Raw genomic sequence first — 20,427 nt, 5'->3', positions numbered from 1 at the left:
TTTTGCATGACGTGCCTGACCCGGCAATGGACGTTAAGGGGTTAACCATGTATTTATTTATAAAAGTATTGTGTCTGTGAACGAGTCTGCAAATCTATGACATATCAGGGGGGTATACGGCATACCTTGGGAGGACGGAGTGACATATCTGGGGGTATAAGGCATAAAGGGTATATAAGGCAAATGTGGGGAGGGTGGAGTGGCATGTATGGGAGGCAGTGTGGCATGTCTGGGAGGCAGTGTGGCAAGCCTGGGCTCAAATGTACATAACTGGGGGGCAGGTTGGGAAAGAAAAACAAGAAATGCATTTTTTTTATTCTGCTGTTTGTTTTTAACATCCTACGTTACTTTATTAAATTATTTTAAATAAATGAAAATTTTACGTTTTTTTTTAATCTGATTAATTGAAAAAATAATCGGCCAACTAATCGATTATGAAAATAATCGTTAGTTGCAGCCCTACTTATGAATATGGTTTCAAGAGATAGCCCTACTAAAAAAGCTCAATATATAATTTGTGTGGGTCCATTACGGGTACAGACATAGTATTTAAATAAAAAAAAATAAGTGGTTAAGCGACGTTTTGATTTGAAACACTTTAGGTGCTTATTCTTAGTACAGAATGTTAATGGATAACTCAAGTTTGAATTTTGTACTCTTTCTGGAATATGTTTACTACCTCTACCCCAGTCTTCTTTCTACCTGACTAAAGAAGGAAAATGTTTTGTTTTTGTTTTTTTTTAGTTTTTTATTATACCATATATGAAATTGTTTTGACCATTGGTCTTTAAAATCTGTATATCCACAGCTCTGTTCAAATGAAGGTAGAAGCAATTTGAAAGAACCCATGCTAACTGAGCCTCAGCAAGCAGGTAAAACTGATTTATGTTTTGTAAACTGCACGTTTTTGGAGCTAGAAACTTGGTTTAAATACATAGCTGTAGCATAGAGAAGGTTTGGGGTCACTTAGGTGTTTTTATGAAACACAAGGAAATTTCACACGCAACATGCCTTTGGAACATAGAAGTAATAAAGGGGCTCTGTATGTTTATGAAGATATTCCATTAATAATCAAGTCTTTCCAGCTACAATAGTCCTTTACCCCATTAACAATGTCCACATTATAGTTTTAATCCATTTCATGTTATTTTAATAGACAAAATTAGCTTTTTTGCATCATGTTGTATTGCAGAGAGGGCATAAGTTCTTCCGTACCAAACTCATCCAACCGTGTCTTTATGGACCTGGCTTTGTGTACTGGGGCGCAGTCATGCTGGAATAGGAAAGTGCTTTCCCAAAACTGTTCCCACGGTGTTGGAAGCATAGCATTGTCCAAAATGTCTTGGAATGCTGACGCATTAAGATTTCTCTTCACTGGAAGTAAGGGTCCCAACCCCTAAAAAACAGACCCATACCATTATCCCCAGTGGCGTCGGCAGGGGGGGGCCAGAGGGGGCCATGGCCCCCCCTACATTATGCTGTGCCCCCCAGTGTGCCCCCCAATTGACCCGGCTCACTGCTGGGAAACCGGGACATTTCCCGGCGTGCCGGCACATTCAGTTGAAATTGCAGCCGATGCGGCTGACAGTTTCAAAGCTTTGAAACTGTTTCAAAGTTTCAAAGCTTTGAAACTGTCAGCCGCTGGCCGCTTAATGGCTTGCCGGCATGCCAATCATTGAGGCTCTTCGTCCCGCCCCTTTGAAGATGCTCAAGGGGGCGGGCACTTACGGAACAGATGCTGTGACAGGGAGCACGCTGTAGAAGAGCAAGAGAGCAGCGGTGTTGAGGCAGAAAAACGAAGACCTTCAAAAAAGTAATTATTTAATTTAAAAAAATAGTTGATAAGCAGAAGGGTCTTCAAATGTAATGTGTTATTAGAAGTAATGCACTAGAGTAAGTACACCAGATCTCACTGGAGGAGGCACATTAACAAGGGGGGGGCTGCCTTGGGAAAATTAAATACAAAAAGATGGTGGCTGGCAGGCTGGGGACATAATTACACATTGGGGGGGGGTTAATACACATTTGTATGGGGGCCATTATAATAACCATTACAAGGGGTTGGTGCATCAATACACAAGGGAGGGGGGCAGGCTGGGGGCATCAAATAAATCAATACACAAGGGAGGGGGCTGGCTGGTGGCATCCATTAAATCAATACACAAGGGAGGGGGGCTGGCTGGGGGCATCAAATAAATCAATACACAAGGGAGGGGGGCTGGCTGGGGGCATCAAATAAATCAATACACAAGGGAGGGAGGCTGGCTGGGGGCATCAAATAAATCAATACACAAGGGAGGGGGCTGGCTGGGGGCATCAAATAAATCAATACACAAGGGAGGGGGGCTGGCTGGGGGCATCAAATAAATCAATACACAAGGGAGGGGGGCTGGCTGGTGGCATCAAATAAATCAATGCACAAAGGAGGGTGGCTGGGGGGGCACAAATACACAAGGGGCAATACACACAAACAACAGAGCAATGTGGAAAGCATTTTTATACTAGTAGTGGTATATAATTAATAATTATCCCATCCTCATGTGGGGGTCCATGTGGCAGCAGAGCCTGCCCTGGGGTATGTGTTTGGGTGTCAGTGTGGCAGAGCCTGTCCTGATATGTGTTTGGTCATCTGTTTCCTGGCACTTTACTTGCTGTAGAGGGTTAAATAGAACTTTGTAATTTTTATTTATCCAGATTTTGTGGTCACTTCAGAGGACAAAACTTTCTAGGCCTAGAAATCAGTGAGAGGAAAAGTAAAGGTTTTGTGTTATTTACTCTTATTTCAATCTGAATATATTATTAAAAAGGAAACGTAGATGTTGGTTCAGAGTTTGTGAAACTCAGTTCTTGATTTCATTATACAGGACACTATTCCCCTTTGGTTTCACGGCCTTCACAGACCAAGCGGTACTCAGCTTAGTTATATGCAGCTGCATGCATTGTGTTATCTGTAATGAGGTGTTCATTTGGTGACGCAGCGCTAAGATGGTTGTGATGCATTAATGGCTAAAAGTTTTGTTGAAGTTTCCATTATGTCCAATCTCCTTAATTTATTTGGGCCTTTTAACTTTTTTGATTTCTGGGATTTTAATAATGTGATAAAAAAGAATGATTTATAGTTGTTTGGATGTCAAATAGTGTGTAAAATTCTGTTGATCTGTATCTGCTATGTTTCCATACATTATTTATGTATACCTGCAAATACAGTTTTTTTTTTATCTCATTCAGTTGCGTGTGCTGTTTCCATGTGTTGTTTATTTGATCTATACCTGAACTACAGGGTGTAAGTAAAAGAGCGGTATGGTTTAGTGAATGAGGGGACAAAGGGACTCTGGGGATGATTACAGGGGAGAGGACCTCTCAATGTCACGGTGCAGGACTGACTCTCACGGTCTTTCCCTGATCTGCAGTCAGTGTGGCAAATATATTGGCAGCAGGGTCTTATATTAATTTATATCGGAAGCTGGGACTAATATTTATATATATCGGCAGCAGGGGCTAATATTAATATATATTGGCTGCAGGGCCTATTATCAATAAATATTGGCTGAAGGGGCTAATATTTATATATATTGGCTGCAGGGACTAATAATATATCGGCAGTATGGGCTAATATTAATATATGTTGGCAGCAGGGTATAATTTCTATGTATATCGGCAGCAGGGTATAATATAAGTATATATCCGCAGCAGGGGCTAATATTAAATATATCGGAAGCAGGATGTAATATTTCTATATATCGGAAGCAGGGTCTAATATTTATATATATTGTCAGCAGGGGCTAATATTAAAGAATGAAAAATAACTGTCACTTTAGCTGTTATTTTGAAATCATATTTTAATCACAGTCTTTACTTCAAAGAGATAAATACATGTTATGTAGTTAAAAATGCACGTCTAACGTGTGTATGTATATATATATATATATATACCGTGTTTCCCCGATAGTAAGACACCCCCGATAGTAAGACGTATCGGGGGTTTCAGAGGGGTCGGCTAATATAAGCCGTACCCCGAAAGTAAGACATACGTCTTACTTTCGGGGAAACACGGGGGATTTGCTGGAGCAGCAATAATGTTTTCCGTGGTCCATCAGGACCAGGGCCGGCCTTTGGGGTGTGCGACCTGTGCGACCGCACAGGGCGCCACACTCCAGGGGGCGCCGCCGCGGGGTCCGCCGCAGCGCGGTCCGACGCCACTGCCGTCGCGGGGTCCGCCGCAGCGCGGTCCGACGCCCCTGCCGCCCCTCCAGAGACGGACAGTAATGTCCGCCGCTGGAGGAGCAGGCTCGCAAGGGAGCGGTATCGGAGGTCTTTAACAGACCTCCGATACCGCTCCCTTGTGATCCCCAAGGCAACAGCTGCTGTGCGCCGGGGTTTGCTGCCAGATCCCGGCGCACAGCACTGAAGCCGTGCCCACCGGTCTCCGTGCCCTCTGACCCGGAAGAAGAGAAGACAGAAGAACTAAGAAGAAGAGCGAAGAGGCGGCAAAGAAACTGAAAGAGGAAAGGTAGGAAAGCATAGAGTGACAGTGAGAGTGGATTGGTGTATATGTGTGGATTAGTATATATGTGTGGTTTGGTATATATGTGTGGTTTGGTATATATGTGTGGTTTGGTATATATGTGTGGTTTGGTATATGTGTGGATTAGTATATATGTGTGGATTGGTATATGTGTGTGGTTTGGTGTATATGTGTGGTTTGGTGTATATGTGTGTGGTTTGGTGTATATGTGTGGATTGGTATGCGTGTGGATTGGTATATATGGACAATTTTTTCCCAATATAAGACATACCCCGAAAGTAAGACATAGTGGGGCTTTTAGGGATAAAAAGAAAGTAAGACACTGTCTTACTTTCGGGGAAACACGGTATGTAGTGTATATGTACTGTTTTATAATTGGCCCCCCTACTTTGGTCCCTGGCCCCCCATGTGCCCCCCCTAAATATGAAAGCTGGAGACGCCACTGATTATCCCTCCTCCACTAAACGTTACAGTTGCCACAATGCAGTCAGGCAGGTAATGTTCTCCTGGCATCCGCTAAACCCAGACTCGTCCATCAGACTGCCAAACAGAGAAGCGTGCAGAGTACAGTGGTGTGCTTTACACCCCTCAGTCCTATGGCTGGCATTGTACTTGATGTGAGGATTGCATGCAGCTGCTCGGCCATGGAAACCCATTCCATGAACCTCCCATGGCACTGTGCTGATATTAATGCTGGTGAAACTCCTTTAGCGATGGAATCAGCAGAGTATTGGTGACTTTGCTGTGTGACTTTATGTAGACTGTAAGCTCGTTTGAGCAGGGCCCTTTTCACCTGTTGCCCTAGTAGTTATTAGTTGTAGTAAACAAAATTTTTCGCTGTAAGAACCCAAAAAGCAGGAATTGGAGTCCCAGCTTTCAGTTTCGTCTTCTGTGTTGAAGCCAAATCTAGACCTTTCATGCCGGTCATGAAAGTACCGGACACTGATATATATATATATATATCAGGTACACTGGAGATGACCCCTCAAGATGTGCCAAATGCATTAATTTTTAATGTAATTCCAGACATACCAGGTTTATCAATCCTTAACAGTAATCAAACTTTATATCACTTGAAGGTATCTCTTTGAGTTCTTAGGTAGGTGACAAATTTGAAATCCCTGATTTTGCAATATGAAGAACAAATCCCTTTGAGCTTTTGCTGCAACAAGGCAGGGCTTGTGCTGCATAATGCAAAGTAAAAGACACACTGCAAAGTCCTTTTTAGTGAAATAACCCTTTGGTGAGTGCACTTGTAGGCAAACTTTGTGCCCCTACTTTATAAGTGCAATTTACTGCCTAAAGGGACAGTCTAGTGCCCCAAGCATCCTCACCAAAGAGGAATGTGCGTTCTTCAACCTGTTAAAAATGAGGCATTTACCTTTAAGGAAAGCTGCAGTGTAGAGCTCTCTGTGTAATTGTGTTTTCATTAGCTGACTGTAAGTGTTTTCTGCTAATGCACACAGAGGGGTCTTTTTAAATCCCTCAACAGAACTCTTGCTGAGGCAACAGTGAAGCTGACTGCATTCTACAGAGTGAGATTGCACAAAAGGGACCACCCAGCTATCATATGCATTAAAGTTTATATGATGGCTAAAATCTATTAACCCCCGAGTGTCAAAAATGTTGCCAGCAGAAAGACCTAGAGTGGCAACCACATAACACGTGGTGGCGCTTTAATGGCTACTGTGATTTGCTGCAAGGTTTTCTGCAGTGTAGGGGAGACGGACGATCAGCTTCTGAGTTAAAGGTGTAAGCCTTTAGCCTAGGACAGGGCCACCAGCCGTCATCCCTAACCTGCTGTCCTAACCCAGCACTCCACTTTTTGAGGTTGTGCAGCACTTGGTGTAAATGAGTTATGGAGCCTGTCCCAACACAGCACAGTGGTCCATGGTATTAATAGGTCAGCTGGGGAGATGGCTGATATCCCCTTTGTCTGGCCTATTGACCAGTGATTCTGAAGGCAGTCAGATCGAACATGAGGGCGATTGGCTCCCTCTTATGTGGCAGATGGGGTTCCGCTCCCCTAGGCCAGAATATGCCACGGCTGTTAAACACGAAGGTTTCATCTGTAGTGAATAGATGGCTGCTGATCAGTCTGACTAAATATATTTTTAACTTACCCTGAATCTTAATATAAAGTTTTCCTTAGGTATGGTGTAAGATGTATATTAGATTGTCGCTTAACTATAGCAAAACTATGAAAATGATGCAGGCTTCCCACAGAAGAAAAAACCGAAGAAAATATACCTGGACCCCTGACATTTAAATATATTTTATTAGATCCAAGAATAAGATGTGGCTCTGGACAACAGTGTTCTATCACCCAGCCTTCAGCTTACCTTTCTGCAATGAACCAAAACTTGGACCATCTATTAGACCGAGTCAAGAGAGACCCTGATACTGTTTCATCAAGTAGACTGCAGACTTCCCCTACAGGATGTGCCACGTGCCCAACAGGTATTCAAATGATCATCTGATGATAGGTTAACAGATAGATCTTCAGAAGTGCTTTCCTACCTACGTGGGTGAATTTAACAGCTTTCTAACTAAATGCAGTACTAGAGACATTCTTCCTAAAACTGGGTGCTAAACTCTTCCCGGAAATAAACTACGAGCATTTCATGTAATTTTTGCCTGGGACATATAATGATGGTGGCACAGAAACATCATTAAAGTACCTCTCTTGCAAAAGAGCCTAAGCTTGCTCTAAATAATGCAAAACAGAAACTGGTATAGATTGGCACTCGTTGATGGATAGTTGAGATAATTTGAAATTTGCTGCTCATCTGTAAATTTATTTTAGTAAAATCACCACTTGGTGTATGTACTGATGGCCAAAGTATTTTTTATACTACTTTCAAATGTAATTTACTATTTTACATTATTAATTTATTAACATTAATTAATTACCAGTGAAAAAATTCCTTCTTGACCCCAAAATGGCAGTCAGATTTCTCCTTGTATCAATAAGCTGTTTCCCCATAATTAAAGATTATATCCCCGAATGTTATGTTTTTCCAAGTATCCATCCAGTTGCTGTTTAAATGTCTGTACAGACTCCGATAAAACTACCTCTGCAGCTAGAGAATTCCACATCCTTATTGTCCTTACTGTAAAAACCCCGTTCCTCTGCTTTAGACTAAATCTCCTTTCTTCCAGTCTAAACCATGTGTCCTATGCATAGTCCCGTTTATGAACAGATTTCCACACAATGGTTTGTATTGGCCTCGAATATATTTATATAATGCTATCATATCCCCTCTGAGGCGCCATTTTTCTAAACTAAACAGATTTAAATTTGTCAGCTCATTGACATCACTATGCATTATGAAGAACTGATCTTCTGCCCTGCATGATGCAAATTTAGGGAGAAACTCACTGAAGTTGGTCCTCCTTAACACATAGTGAAGTTACTGAATTGAAATTTGCCAATAAACTCCTATTTTTGTTCAAAAGCAATTCACTGTTTAATGCTATTGCTTTAAGACCCAAGAACCAAATCCAGCTCTGACCAGCAGTGTTCAAAAACTCAGCCTTTAAAGCAAAATCAAGACTATCCGTTGGCAGTAGTGAAGAAAGACCCTGATGCTGTTTCTTCGGATACACTGCAGATGTCCCCTTCAGCATGTGCCACACACCCAACAGGTAAACCTTTTATAATCTGATTCCTGAGATTTTAGTTTTGCAGATTAGTCCTTAACGATATAGTATGTTTGCATAATATGTGGATGTCTACCGGACTCTCTGACATACCTTCGAACATTTCAAATGATCAGAGGGACACTGTTGGGGAAGAGGGGGGTTGAGCTGTGGATAGCGTCAGGGATTTGGAAGAATGTGTTTTTTTATTTTCACAATTCATTTCTAAGCATCTGCTTTTGTTCTTGTTGTTGTGACTTTTAGGGACGTAAAGCACTGTGATATACTAATAACCACCAAGCATTTTGAACTTCTACATAAGTGGAACATCAAGGGAGGCAAGAAGGGCAGCGGAATCTTGGAAAGAATACATTGTACATTATGAAGGACTAATCTTAACCCCTTAATGACAAAGCCTGTACATGTACGGGCTCAAATTGCATTGTTTTCAATGGGTTTAGGGACCGCCCGTTGTCCTTAAGGGGTTAATGAGACATGCAGACATCCCATTCAGGATCTGGCACACACCTGACAGTTATTGTATACAGTTTCTTGAGTCCACTGTGTTTTGCTGTTATTGGTTCTTTTTACAAATAGGCGGTTGGTATCTCACAACTAATTCTGTTTCACACTTGAATTCTTATTAGCATCCCCAGGCTGCTCCAGTGTAAGACAAGCATATCCTGTAAATAGTGTACTTAGCCTCAGCAACACATCTCAGTCCTCTGTATTGAAGTCTACTGAAAGGATGCAGCTTCCGTCACTCTCACTAGTGTCAACCAAGAATGAACAATGCGTGCCATTGGTTAAGCCATTGGTTAAGCTAGAGGAAGCTTCAATATGTGTTGCAACAAAACCAGTCTCCAAAGGTAATCACAAAATGCTTTTTCCCTGCCATCCCAGGTGACACTATGAGACTCCTCCTCCGTACCTGAGATAGGGCAGGACTCAAACATTTAAAAGGCCCCTCCCCTCCTAGCACCCTCAGTGTTTTTCCTGCCCTACATCAGGTAGGGAGGACTCGTCTCCCGTTTGTTATTTTATTTTCGGCTCTAGGTTGAGCCGTTTCTCCCTAGGGCTAAGCCCCCTCGGGTGGGGGTAGCCTCTGCACCTTAGCCGGTGGCTGGTGCTGCGCGGCCCGGCGCTTACTTACCCTGGCGGTGCGGTGTTCCGTCCGGCTTCCTTCCCTCAGCTCCCCGCTGTTTCCACTGCCGCTCGCTGTTTCTAGACGCCGCGGCTCGGCGTCTCAGCATTTTTTAAAGATGGCGTCTCGGTTTTTTCCGGCTCGGTTCGCAGGCATGTCCGGTATGCGTTCCAAGCCTCGTTTTCATGTCAATTCAAAATTTTGGCGCCAGATTTGCTGCTGTTGCAGCTTGTAGCCTGATTTGCAGCTATTTAAGCGGTGTGGTGAGTTGACAATGGATTATTATATATTTTTCTGACGGTGCTGTTGCATTTTGTCTGATTATGTCTGCTCCAGATAATTCTGAGCCTCCCTCTGTTGAGGAGAGACCTAAAAAGGCTTTAACTAAATCAAAACATGCGCAGTGTTCTGGTTGTCACAGGCCTCTGCAGGATGCTAAGAAAAAGCTCTGTTCTGCCTGTCTAAAGTCCGTTGCGGATTCAGAAGCCTCTGGTGGGAGAGAGTTTTTGGCCTGGCTTAAGGAGGAGATGCAGTCCACCTTTTCGGCTTTTCGTCAATCGGTTCCTGCTCCTTCCCATCTTCCGGCAGTTCGGGAACCATCGCTCCTGGGTTACCAGCAATTTTCTGACTCCGAGTTAGATTATCCTGAGCTGGAGGAATATTCTTCTGAGGAAGGTGAAATCCGAGAGGAAAGTTCCTATTTGTTCCCGGTGGAAGAGATTGATACTCTCATTTCTGCGGTAAAGTCTGCCATGAACTTGGAGGAAACTGCGACGCCTAAGAAGGATCACTTCTTTGCCGGCTTCTCCAAGCAGTCACCTTCTTTTCCTGTGCACCCTGCCTTATCCGACATCATTAAGCAGGAGTGGAATCATCCAGAGAGGAGGGTTAACCTGTCTAGGCGGGTGAAACGCCTCTTTCCGTTTGAGGAGGACTTTGAAAAATTTTGTGCAACTCCGCTGGTTGACACCGCGGTAATGAAAGTTTCCAGAAAGACTGCCTTGCCGCTGGAGGATGGCTCTCATTTCTCGGATCTGATGGAGAAGAAGGCTGAAGCAGCTGTTAAGAAATCTTTTGAAGCTTCCTCTGCTGCTTTTAAACCTGGCATAGCATCTGCCTCAGTGTCTCGAGCTGTTAAAATCTGGCTGTCACAGATCGAGGAGGAGGTTGCGGCAAAAACGCCTAGAGAAACTATCCTTAAGAACATTGCTGCTCTCAAATTGGCAGTGGATTTTCTCTGCGATGCCTCGGTTGAAAATGTCAGGATGTCAGCCAGGGCCTCTGCACTTTCGGTGGCGGCCAGACGGGCCTTATGGCTTAAAGCCTGGGGGGCTGACAATGCCTCAAAGAATAGACTGCTAAATATCCCTTTTAAAGGAGGGTCTCTGTTTGGCGAGGAGCTGGAGTCCCTGCTTGAGAAGACGACTGGGGATAAACATTGGATGCCTCTACGCAGAACTGCTCCCAGGAGACGGCAGTCCTTTCGTCCATACTTTCCAGGCCAGTCCAGGGGTTATGGTTCCGGTTTCTTTCGCCCTGCAAGGGAGCATGCCTTCCGGGGCAGATTCCATCGTGAGAGAGGTAGACACGACAGGTTCGCCTTCCCCAAAGCGGCCCAGGATCCCAAAGGTTTTGCATGACTCGTCAGTCATCCCGGTGGGAGGAAGACTTCGGCATTTCATGGACTATTGGTTCCTCATCACCAAGGATTCCTGGGTGAGATCCATCATATCCCAGGGTTATCGACTGCAATTCGAAAGCAAACCTGCAGACCGGTTTTTGATCTCCCACCTTCCGCAGAACCTGGAACAGCGGGGATTCCTGCTGTCTGCTGTCCATCAATTTGTACAGACAGAAGTCCTTATTCCTGTACCCCGGCAGGAACAGGGTCAAGGAGTTTATTCTCGGGTCTTTTTGGTTCCAAAGTCACCAAAGGGGTTTCGTCTCATTATAGACCTACGTTTCCTGAACCGTCACCTTCGTTTCCTAAGGTTCAAGATGGAGACCATAAGATCAGCACTGGACTCTCTAAACCTCCAGGACTTCATGGTCTCCATAGACCTAAAGGATGCGTATCTTCATGTTCCTATGCATCCCTCCCATCATCGGTTTCTGCGGATAGCTATTCCTTGGGGTTCAGGAATCAGTCATTTCCAATTTCAAGCCCTGCCATTTGGACTGTCTCCAGCCCCCAGAGTGTTTACAAAACTCCTTGCAGTGGTGGTGGCCCATTTCAGACGTCAGGGCATTTCGGTCATCCCTTACTTAGACGATTGGCTCATTCACACGCATTCAGCGACTCTCCTTCAGTCTCACCTGTCCCGGGTGGTCCAGACGCTTCAGGATCTCGGCTGGATTCTAAATTGGGAGAAGTCCAAGTTAGTTCCTTCCCAACGATTGGAGTTCCTCGGCCTTCACCTGGATTCCTGCGAAGGAAAAGCTTTTCTTCCTTCGAGCAAGATCAGCGGTATTTACTCCCTAACCTGCAAGGTGCTTTCTGCACGAAAAAGTCCACTAAGGCGGTGTATGTCTCTTCTCGGCAAGATGACTTCAGCAAGATATGCAGTTCCCTGGGCCCTGGCTCACATGAGGGTCCTTCAGAATCATATTCTTCATTTGATGGAACAGAATCCATTCGCTCTGGACAGACTGGTTCGTCTTCCTCCGCATGTCAAGGCATCCCTCTCCTGGTGGCTCCTGCGAGATACTCTGGCCTCGGGAAGACGATGGGCCTGGTCATCCAAAGAGCTCCTGACGACGGACGCAAGCAGTACAGGCTGGGGGGCAACTTATCGGGACAACTTTGCTCAAGGTCTCTGGTCGCCTGCCACTCAGCTCCTACCCTCGAACTGCCTGGAGCTGCTGGCAGTGGAGAATGCCCTTCATCACTGGGAAAAGCATCTCTTTGGCGGCAACATCCTGCTTCGTTCCGACAATCGGGCGGTTGTCGCCTACATCAACAAGCAGGGGGGTACAAGAAGTCCTCGCCTACTGCGTCTAGCTCTCAGGATTTCCTTTTGGGCAGAATCACGTCTCATGACTTTGTCTGCGGTTCACCTTCGGGGGGCTTTGAATTCCCAAGCCGACTTTCTAAGCAGAACTCCTGTTCTAAGCCACGAATGGGCTTTGCATCCGGCAGCCTTCCACATGATTGTCCAACGGTGGGGAATGCCCGAGATAGATCTCATGGCCTCCAGGGACAATGCTCAAGTTCCGGCGTTTTTTTCTCTCAATCCTCGGGACCAGCCTTTGGCGGTGGATGCCTTCGCCCAGACTTGGAGTTTCAACCTCGCCTATGTTTTCCCTCCATTGCCTCTGATATCCAAGGTTCTGCAAAAGATCAAGTTCGACCGGGCATCAGTTATTCTGGTCGCCCCGGACTGGCCCAGGCGTGTCTGGTACGCAGGCCTAGTCTCACTCAGCCACACACCACCCCTACGGCTCCCGGCCTGGGAAAACCTGCTTCACCAGGGTCAGTTCCTTCATCCAAATCCTGCGGTATTTCAGCTGACGGCTTGGAGGTTGAACGGAGGATTCTGAGGTCTCGAGGCTTCTCTGAGTCGGTTACGGAAACTCTTCTGCGCAGTCGTAAGAAGGTCACATCCATCAGATACATTAAAGTGTGGAAGAAGTTTTGTAGCTGGTGTGGATCCAGGAAAATTCTTCCCTCAGAGTGTTCTCCAGCTGCTATTCTGGAGTTTTTGCAGACGGGGTTTGACCATGGACTTCAGCCTTCTACCATCAAGGTTCAGATTGCTGCCATTAGTGCTTTACTTGGCTTTAATTTGAGTTCTGTTCCAATCATCAGGCGTTTCTCCAAGGCTATGGTGCGTATTCGTCCTCGCCCTGTCTCCAAGATGGTTCCCTGGGACCTGAACCTGGTCCTTCGCAGGCTCATGTTGCCACCTTTTGAGCCTCTTCAATCAGTGTCCCTACACCTGTTGTCTCTGAAGACGGCCTTCCTGGTGGCCATTACCTCTGCGAGGCGTATCAGTGAACTCCAGGCTCTTTCTATGAAAGAACCATTTCTGCGTTTTTTTCCGGATAAGGTCATCCTCGCCTTGCCCCCGGAATTCTCACCCAAAGTACAGACGGCGTTTCACAGGGACCAAGAAATTGTGTTGCCTACGTTCTTCTCGTCCCCTCAATCGGCAGAAGAAGAAGCGCTCCATACGTTGGACTTAAAAAGATGTCTTTCTATTTATCTGGAACGCACGCAGCCTGTGCGCAAATCATCTAGTTTGTTCATAGCCTCTTCTGGTCCCAGTAGAGGTCTTGGCATTTCTAAGCGTACGGTGGCGAAATGGATTGTGTCTACTATCTGTTTAGCTTACACAGCAGCTGGCGGGGTTCCCCCTCCGGGGATTCGTGCCCACTCTACCCGCGCAGTTTCCACTTCATGGGCTGAACGATGTCTTGTCTCGCCTGAACACATCTGTAAAACAGCTACGTGGGGATCTCTCAGTACTTTTGTTCGACATTATAGACTCGATCAAATGGCTCAGGAGGATGCCCTGTTCGGTCGTACGGTTCTTGGGGCAGTGTTTTCCCCCTGAGTGTCTTTGTTTCCCACCCTTCTTCTTTGTTATATCTCTCATAGTGTCACCTGGGATGGCAGGGAAAGATTAAGTTCTACTTACCGAGAGCTTCTTTTCCCTGCCAATCCCTGGTGACACGTTTTGTTCCCTCCCTTCCTTTCAATAAATGTTTGTTTTTGCAGCGATTCTGTTTTCCTGTGTGGTCTTTGATATTCACTGAGGGTGCTAGGAGGGGAGGGGCCTTTTAAATGTTTGAGTCCTGCCCTATCTCAGGTACGGAGGAGGAGTCTCATAGTGTCACCAGGGATTGGCAGGGAAAAGAAGCTCTCGGTAAGTAGAACTTAATCTTTCAATTTATTTTTCTTAGATTTCAGTCTATTTACTCTTTTAATACTACAGTGTATCCTATTTAAATATATTTGAATGTCAAGGTAAAAGATCTAGAGTCATTAACAGCAGTGTGCAGGACCCGCCTCCCAATGCAGTCCTCTACCTCACACTCCCTTTAGTTGGCCAGATGACGTTGTTTCAGTTAGGGGGATGCAATAGTATGAAGGGGCCATGGTAGTGCTGAAAGTTCCTATGTTTTAGAAATAGTTAAATCAAAGAATGATGGCACAATAAGCCTATTTTAAATCTTTTATTTGACCATTTTTACTTGGGAGAAAGTGCTCAAAGTATTTCTACAGTGCGCATTGTTATAGATTTCTGGTATTGTGTGTTGTACCACAAACGCATCATAGATTTGTGGTCACCAACAAAAAACATAAATTCTGCTGTCAATGCTTAAAAGAAGGTAAAAAATAAAGGTCCTAGAATAGAATAGTATGGTACCTGGTTCTTAATTCATATTTCAAATAAAATTCAACACATTTTTAATCCAGGTATAGATATAATTTAGGCCTAGTATCGGGTACCTTAGTAAAACCTAAAAGACTTTAGTTTTGCGTGGTCCAAGAGATAAATGTATGCCTACTACATTGTACAAGCTTATAATATTTGGCATGGTGTCTTATTCATAAAACTAATTTTCCAGTTATGGTTGTGATCTCTTGTTAAACAACGAGATCACGTTAGAATACTTTTCAGACCTATGACACTGCACCAAAGGATCTTTATTAAAAATGCAGGGTTTGCAATAGCCTTACTGATCCCTGTGAAGAATCCTTGGGTGAATGCTGCCAGCGCTTATTGCTTTAAGTGTAATTTTTTTCCCACTCACCCTCTGACCCCTCCTGGAGTTATCCACATATCTAGTGAGAGTTTTTTGTTTTAAATGTCTGCAATTGGCAATTTCATCAGAATATTTAAAATGCTTTTGTCATCTCTCATTGCCTCTACCTAAAGGGTTCAATATTTTCAATGACTTTGTGTGAATATGTTACTAGGTGATGTGTTCATTCAACCATTTCAGTGCCAACTATGTACTAGAAGGGGTAACTGATGCACTTCTGGTCGTTATTTTAATCTTTGTTTACCAATTTGTCCTTTCATTAGAACTTGATTCCAGTACTGCTTCAAGGCAAGATGGTTCTGATACTCTTCATGTTGCCATTAAGTCTGTTACTCTTCCACAACCTCCAGCTTCCATATCTTTATTGAAAGCATGTCAAGACTATAATCCACCCATGAGCACTAAGTTAAGGGAAACTAAGAGAAAATCTGACACTGTTTTTGCATATGGCATATCCCCAGCAGGTATACAAAAATACATCTGTCGGCAGTACCAGTGCAAAGGATAGAACCATTTTAGTTGTGGTTACGTTGTTTACTCTGACTTCAATGTTTACATGTGCCATAAATCTTTATGTAAGTATGTTGTAATAATGATTAGAGCCCTTTAACATATATAATTTCTTTTACACAGAGAATGTAACATGTAAATGGTTTGCAGTGGTTTTGGTCGGTGGCATGGGATGGATGCTACTTTATAAAATTGCATAGAAATGGACTGAGCACAGTTCATTTATAATAAAAGGGAAACAAATATATTCCATGAGTAATGTACTGTAGCTGCCCAACATCCATGCATTAGAACATACATACTGGTGAACAGTCTTTACTATAGATTTTCTATATTTTTTTAGAATGTTTTCTGGCTAGTTCTGTTCCTAGACAACTGTTTCCTCAGAAATTATTCAAAAGACAATAAGTACAGCAGCACCTCTGGGTCTTCACTTGTATTTTGTGTACTGAAGCCAAATCAAAATAGACTAAATAAAAAGTGTCTGTCCTCAGTCTCGATGGGATCAGAAATGAAGGAAAAGGGCATTTCTTCAGATTTAAGATTACTACCACCTTCTGTATGTGCTGATACCAAGCTAGTCCCTAAAGATAATGGAAAATTATCTATAATTAATTTATATTTTCATATGTATTGTGCAATATTTGGGAATGATATAATAGGCAGAATTTCTTCAGAACCATGGTACCGGTATTCAACTGATAATTGTTTTAATTCAATTATGGAGAGAACCATTGCTACTTTATCATTGTTTTGTAATTTGGTGTATTTTGCAATTTGAATTTCTATTACGAAAAGCAATACCTACAAAGTTCTCTGGTTTATAAGGTATTTTAATAATATATTTACACGGAGATGTCTCTATAATGCTAAATTGTTATGTCTATCAATACAGGCCGTTACCATGGTCAGATTCTGCAGGGTTGCAGTCATTTTGCTTTCTGAGCCTTGTGTGAAAGGCAGTCTGCAGGGGATTAAAACTGCATTTATAAGCATGCAAAAACGCATATTCAGTATACGTCACTCCTGTGCATGTACTTGTGCGAAGAAGAACAGATGTCTCCACATCGTAATATATTGGTGTAGATATTTAGTACATTTGTTCCTTATTGATGGCTTCCTAGATTATTAATGTTTTGGTAATTTTTCCCTTCTATTTTAGAAAATTGCACATCCAGTTACACTACATCTTTGGGAAGGCAAGATATACACTGTAAAGACATTAATCATGAAAAAATAAACAAGGCCCCAGCCACTTCTATGCCTACTGAGGACAAGGACTTCAGCAAGCTTCCTTTCAATTCATATTCTTCTGTTCAAACGAAGAGTAGCACCTTTTTACTACATGTGTCACAAAGATCCCTTTCACAAGGAACCTCCTTACAAGCATCTGAGGCACCAAGCAAAAGCAGTGCAAACACAAATATACATAACAGCTCAAAGGCAATAGCTGAAGACATGAAAATTGCTGCACTTAAGCAAATTTTCAAAGGTAACTAGTCTGTATTAATTTTAGTCTGCATTTTTTGTGTTTTTAGGATGTAAGTCTGTTATTTGCTATAAAAAGCAGAAAATGTAAGAATTAGACCTTGACTTAAATTTCACGTTTCAGAGGTTTCGAACAGTGACCCTTTAAACTATATGACCAAAAGTATATGGACGCCTGACCATCACACCTAGCTTGTTGGATATCCCATTCCAAAACCATTGGTATTAATATGGAGTTGGCCCCCTCTTTGTGGCTAGACCCTTCTAGGGAAGGCTTCTCATAAGATTTTGGAGTGTCTCTGGGAATTTGTCCCTATTCACCCAAAAGAGCATTGGTGAGGTCAGCAATGGATGTTGGACGAGAATGCCTGGCTCTTTGGCATTCCAATTCATCCCATAGCTGTTCAGTGGGGTTAAGGTCAGGGCTGTATCCAGGCCACTCTGGTTTCTCCACACTGAACTTCTCAAACCATGTCTTTATGGACCTTGCTTTGTGCACAGGGGCAAACTTCTCCAACAATCTTGAAAGCATACAGTTGTCTAAAATGTCTTTTTATTCTGTAACATTACCCTTCACTGGAACTATGGGGCCTAGCCTATACACTGAAAAGCAGCCCCAGACCATTAGTATGCGCTGTGCACCAAACAGTATGCGCTGTGCACCAAACAGCATGTCCAACAGAGTTCCAGATAGTAAAGCTTGATTCATCACTCCAGAGGCCACTTTTCACCAAGCTCAGTCCACACTACTCCAGCCAAGACTTGGTGTATAGTGAACATCAGCTGAGTTCTTTTGTATGACCTGTTTTACTGCCAATGTTTGTCTATGGAGATGGCATGCCATGTGCTTATTTTTTAACCATGCAGTGTTAGTAATGCGTGTGGCTGAAACACCTAAATTAACTCCTTAAGGACAATGGGTGGTCCCTAAACCCATTGAAAACAATGCATTTTGAGCCCGTACATGTACGGGCTTTGTCATTAAGGGGCTAGAGGGGTGTCCACATACATTTGGTCATATTGTGTATATGTTGTGCTGCTTGTGTTCCATCCTATGGCAAGATCTACACTTCCTCTTACTTCCTAGACTTCAGATACACACTAACTTTGCTTACATTCCTTGTCTAAAAGAAATGGGTGTTGAGGTTTCACAGTACTTCCACTCAGTTGCAAAAAACATTGACCAACAATTAAATTAGTTTGTTAACCAGAATGTATACGTGTCACATTGACTTTTTTTTGCTGATGAAATATATTTTTTATTTTTATTAGATCGTGCATTAAGTGTAAGTCCCATTGGCAGTATCCATGATACTACCCCCAAAGCTTCAACAACCACATCTGTATCTAAGTTGAATCAAGTTCTAAACCTCCAGAAGAAAGCCTGTGCCACTTTGCATACAAAAGACCTGGCTTCTTCGGATGCAAGTCCAGTTTCCCCTTTAGGATGCGTGAGGTCATCAACCTTTGGTAGTAGCAAGCTTGCTGTGAGTTTAGGAGGCAAAGATGACACAGCTCTTTCAAAGATTATTGCTGAAGCTATTAAAGCGGCTGCTGAAAAACCAGTCCTTAAAGGTAATCCTTTTGTGCTCTGTTCAGGGTATTGTCTGTCACAGGGGCAGGTGGTATTTCCTACCCAGGCCACTGCAAAATACTTCAAAAGGGGCCAGTCCAACTTGGACCAACTCGCTCACTTGTGCAGACTATGCAAGAAAGAACTCTTCTTGAAGTTAGAGGTGAAGGGAGGAAGGCAGGCAAAGGGGAAGAGAGAGAGAGAGCGAGGGAGGGATGTACAGAGGTAATATAAGAGAAGGTAGCGGTGGAGGGAGTGACAGGGAGGAAGGCAAGGAACGAGATAGTGAGAGAAGTGATAAGGGAGTGAGTGAGTATGTATGTACGCAAGGGTGTATTTGTAAATGTGTGTTAGAATAAAGGTGTAAGTGTATTAGAGGGAGTGTGAGTGAATGTGTAGGTGTATAAGTGTGTTTGTCAGTTACCAGGGGTCATCAAGGGGCCACTTGGGTTTATCTTATACCCCACACACATACCATGCCAGAAGTTGCCAGCCCTCCCCTGGTCTGTGTTGATTTATGTCAAACTTTATTTTTGTTTAGTATTCCACTTACTTCCAATTGCAGTTTATTAGCAACCTAATACAACTGAATACAATAGTCATTAAGTAGGCACCGATAAACTGGGTGTTTTTTGTATAAAAAAGCCTGCTCCAATGCTTCTGACTTTCATACATACCAGTATTCCGTTTAGGGGGTTATATTCACCAAGTTGAGCGTCTGTGGGAGAATTGGTTTTAACGAACCAACTTCTTTATACATTTATAAACGACAATCCTAATGACCTTCTCATACAACAGAGACTGAGCTAAGGCTTGTATGATGTATTATTAAGGTGGTCACTTTTAAGAACTCTCCCCACAGTAAAATGTGCATTATGCAGGGACGACTTCTAGTTAGTGAAGCTCTCTGTTGTTGGCCTTTTATAACACATAGTAATGTGCAGGAGCCCAAATTACAACACTCCTCTAAACTCCTGTTCTAGTGAATAAACCCCAATCATGTTTGAACATCATCTATATACCCTATACACAGTGCGCAGCTGAAATGTAAAACCCCCAGCATCCATGACGCACAACAGAACTCTTTATATTCCACTAACTCACATGACAGACTCGCATAGATTATACATATATTTCTTGTACAAATCTATTCATGTCTGACAACTAGTAGGTTGTGTTTTCTTACCAAGTTCATATACCGTAAATTAATTTGATATCATATATGCTACATTAATTTGTCTACTTAAATATATTGCAGTATCTAATCGCATAGTGTTGTGATTTTATTATATGAGTAGTAATGAATGTACTGTTTTTTTCCCTCTAGGAATTGACCTTAATAGAGTAGTCCGAATATTAATAGAAAATGGTGGAATGAAGTCTGTAAAAAGAGAGAGCCACAAATAAAAGGACATCTATCCCATAAAAACAAAGCCAATTGTATGTTTGATCTACAAAAGTGTATGCAGATTTATGACAAAATAAATAAATGTTTTTGTTTTAAAGTAACCAAGTCAAGAGAAATTACCTTTCTGTACTGGATGCAAACATATTTATATTTTTGTGCTAATTAAGTGCCATTAACTTTCTAACATATCCACAAAAATATTGCAACATAGCTAAAGGAAAATATTTAGTAATGTTTGTATGTATTTATGTAATATCCCCTTAACTATGATGATGTGCCTGGCATTAAATATGCTTAGAGAGTGATCAAATGCTTGTTGCTGTAACGCCTTGATGTCGAAGTGTTCAGCAACACCGAAATCTGCT

At 42.9% G+C, this 20,427-nt stretch overlaps 2 protein-coding genes across 2 annotated transcripts in view; both read left to right on the top strand.

The window, feature by feature from the left end:
- Positions 1 to 7,005, top strand: part of LOC128497658 (uncharacterized) — a 62,285-nt gene extending 55,280 nt beyond the window's left edge. Inside the window, exons 12-13 of the mRNA XM_053467822.1 lie at positions 809 to 872; positions 6,809 to 7,005. Of these exons, the coding sequence (XP_053323797.1) occupies positions 809 to 872; positions 6,809 to 7,005 (261 nt within the window). The remainder of the gene's footprint in view (positions 1 to 808; positions 873 to 6,808) is intronic.
- A 1,005-nt stretch (positions 7,006 to 8,010) lies between these two features.
- Positions 8,011 to 20,163, top strand: LOC128496921 (uncharacterized). Its single transcript, XM_053466752.1, has 5 exons — positions 8,011 to 8,173; positions 8,815 to 9,036; positions 16,756 to 17,085; positions 18,354 to 18,656; positions 19,982 to 20,163. Exons 1-5 carry the CDS (start codon positions 8,140 to 8,142, stop codon positions 20,059 to 20,061), a joined length of 969 nt encoding a protein of 322 aa, XP_053322727.1. The 5' UTR covers positions 8,011 to 8,139; the 3' UTR covers positions 20,062 to 20,163.
- Positions 20,164 to 20,427: the final 264 nt, after the last annotated feature.

This window comes from Spea bombifrons, chromosome 5 (genome assembly GCF_027358695.1).
Source record: "Spea bombifrons isolate aSpeBom1 chromosome 5, aSpeBom1.2.pri, whole genome shotgun sequence".
Classification (NCBI taxonomy): Eukaryota; Metazoa; Chordata; class Amphibia; order Anura; family Pelobatidae; genus Spea; species Spea bombifrons.
Note: the sequence above shows the minus strand (reverse complement) of the source record. Positions and strands in the feature narration are given on the sequence as shown.

Coding starts and splice junctions, on each gene's coding strand:
- LOC128496921 (XM_053466752.1), top strand. CDS start 8,140: ATGTCCCCTTCAGCATGTGCCACACACCCAACAG. Junction 9,037..16,755: donor AACAAAACCAGTCTCCAAAG/GTAATCACAAAA, acceptor CTTCTATTTTAG/AAAATTGCACATCCAGTTAC. Junction 17,086..18,353: donor ACTTAAGCAAATTTTCAAAG/GTAACTAGTCTG, acceptor TATTTTTATTAG/ATCGTGCATTAAGTGTAAGT.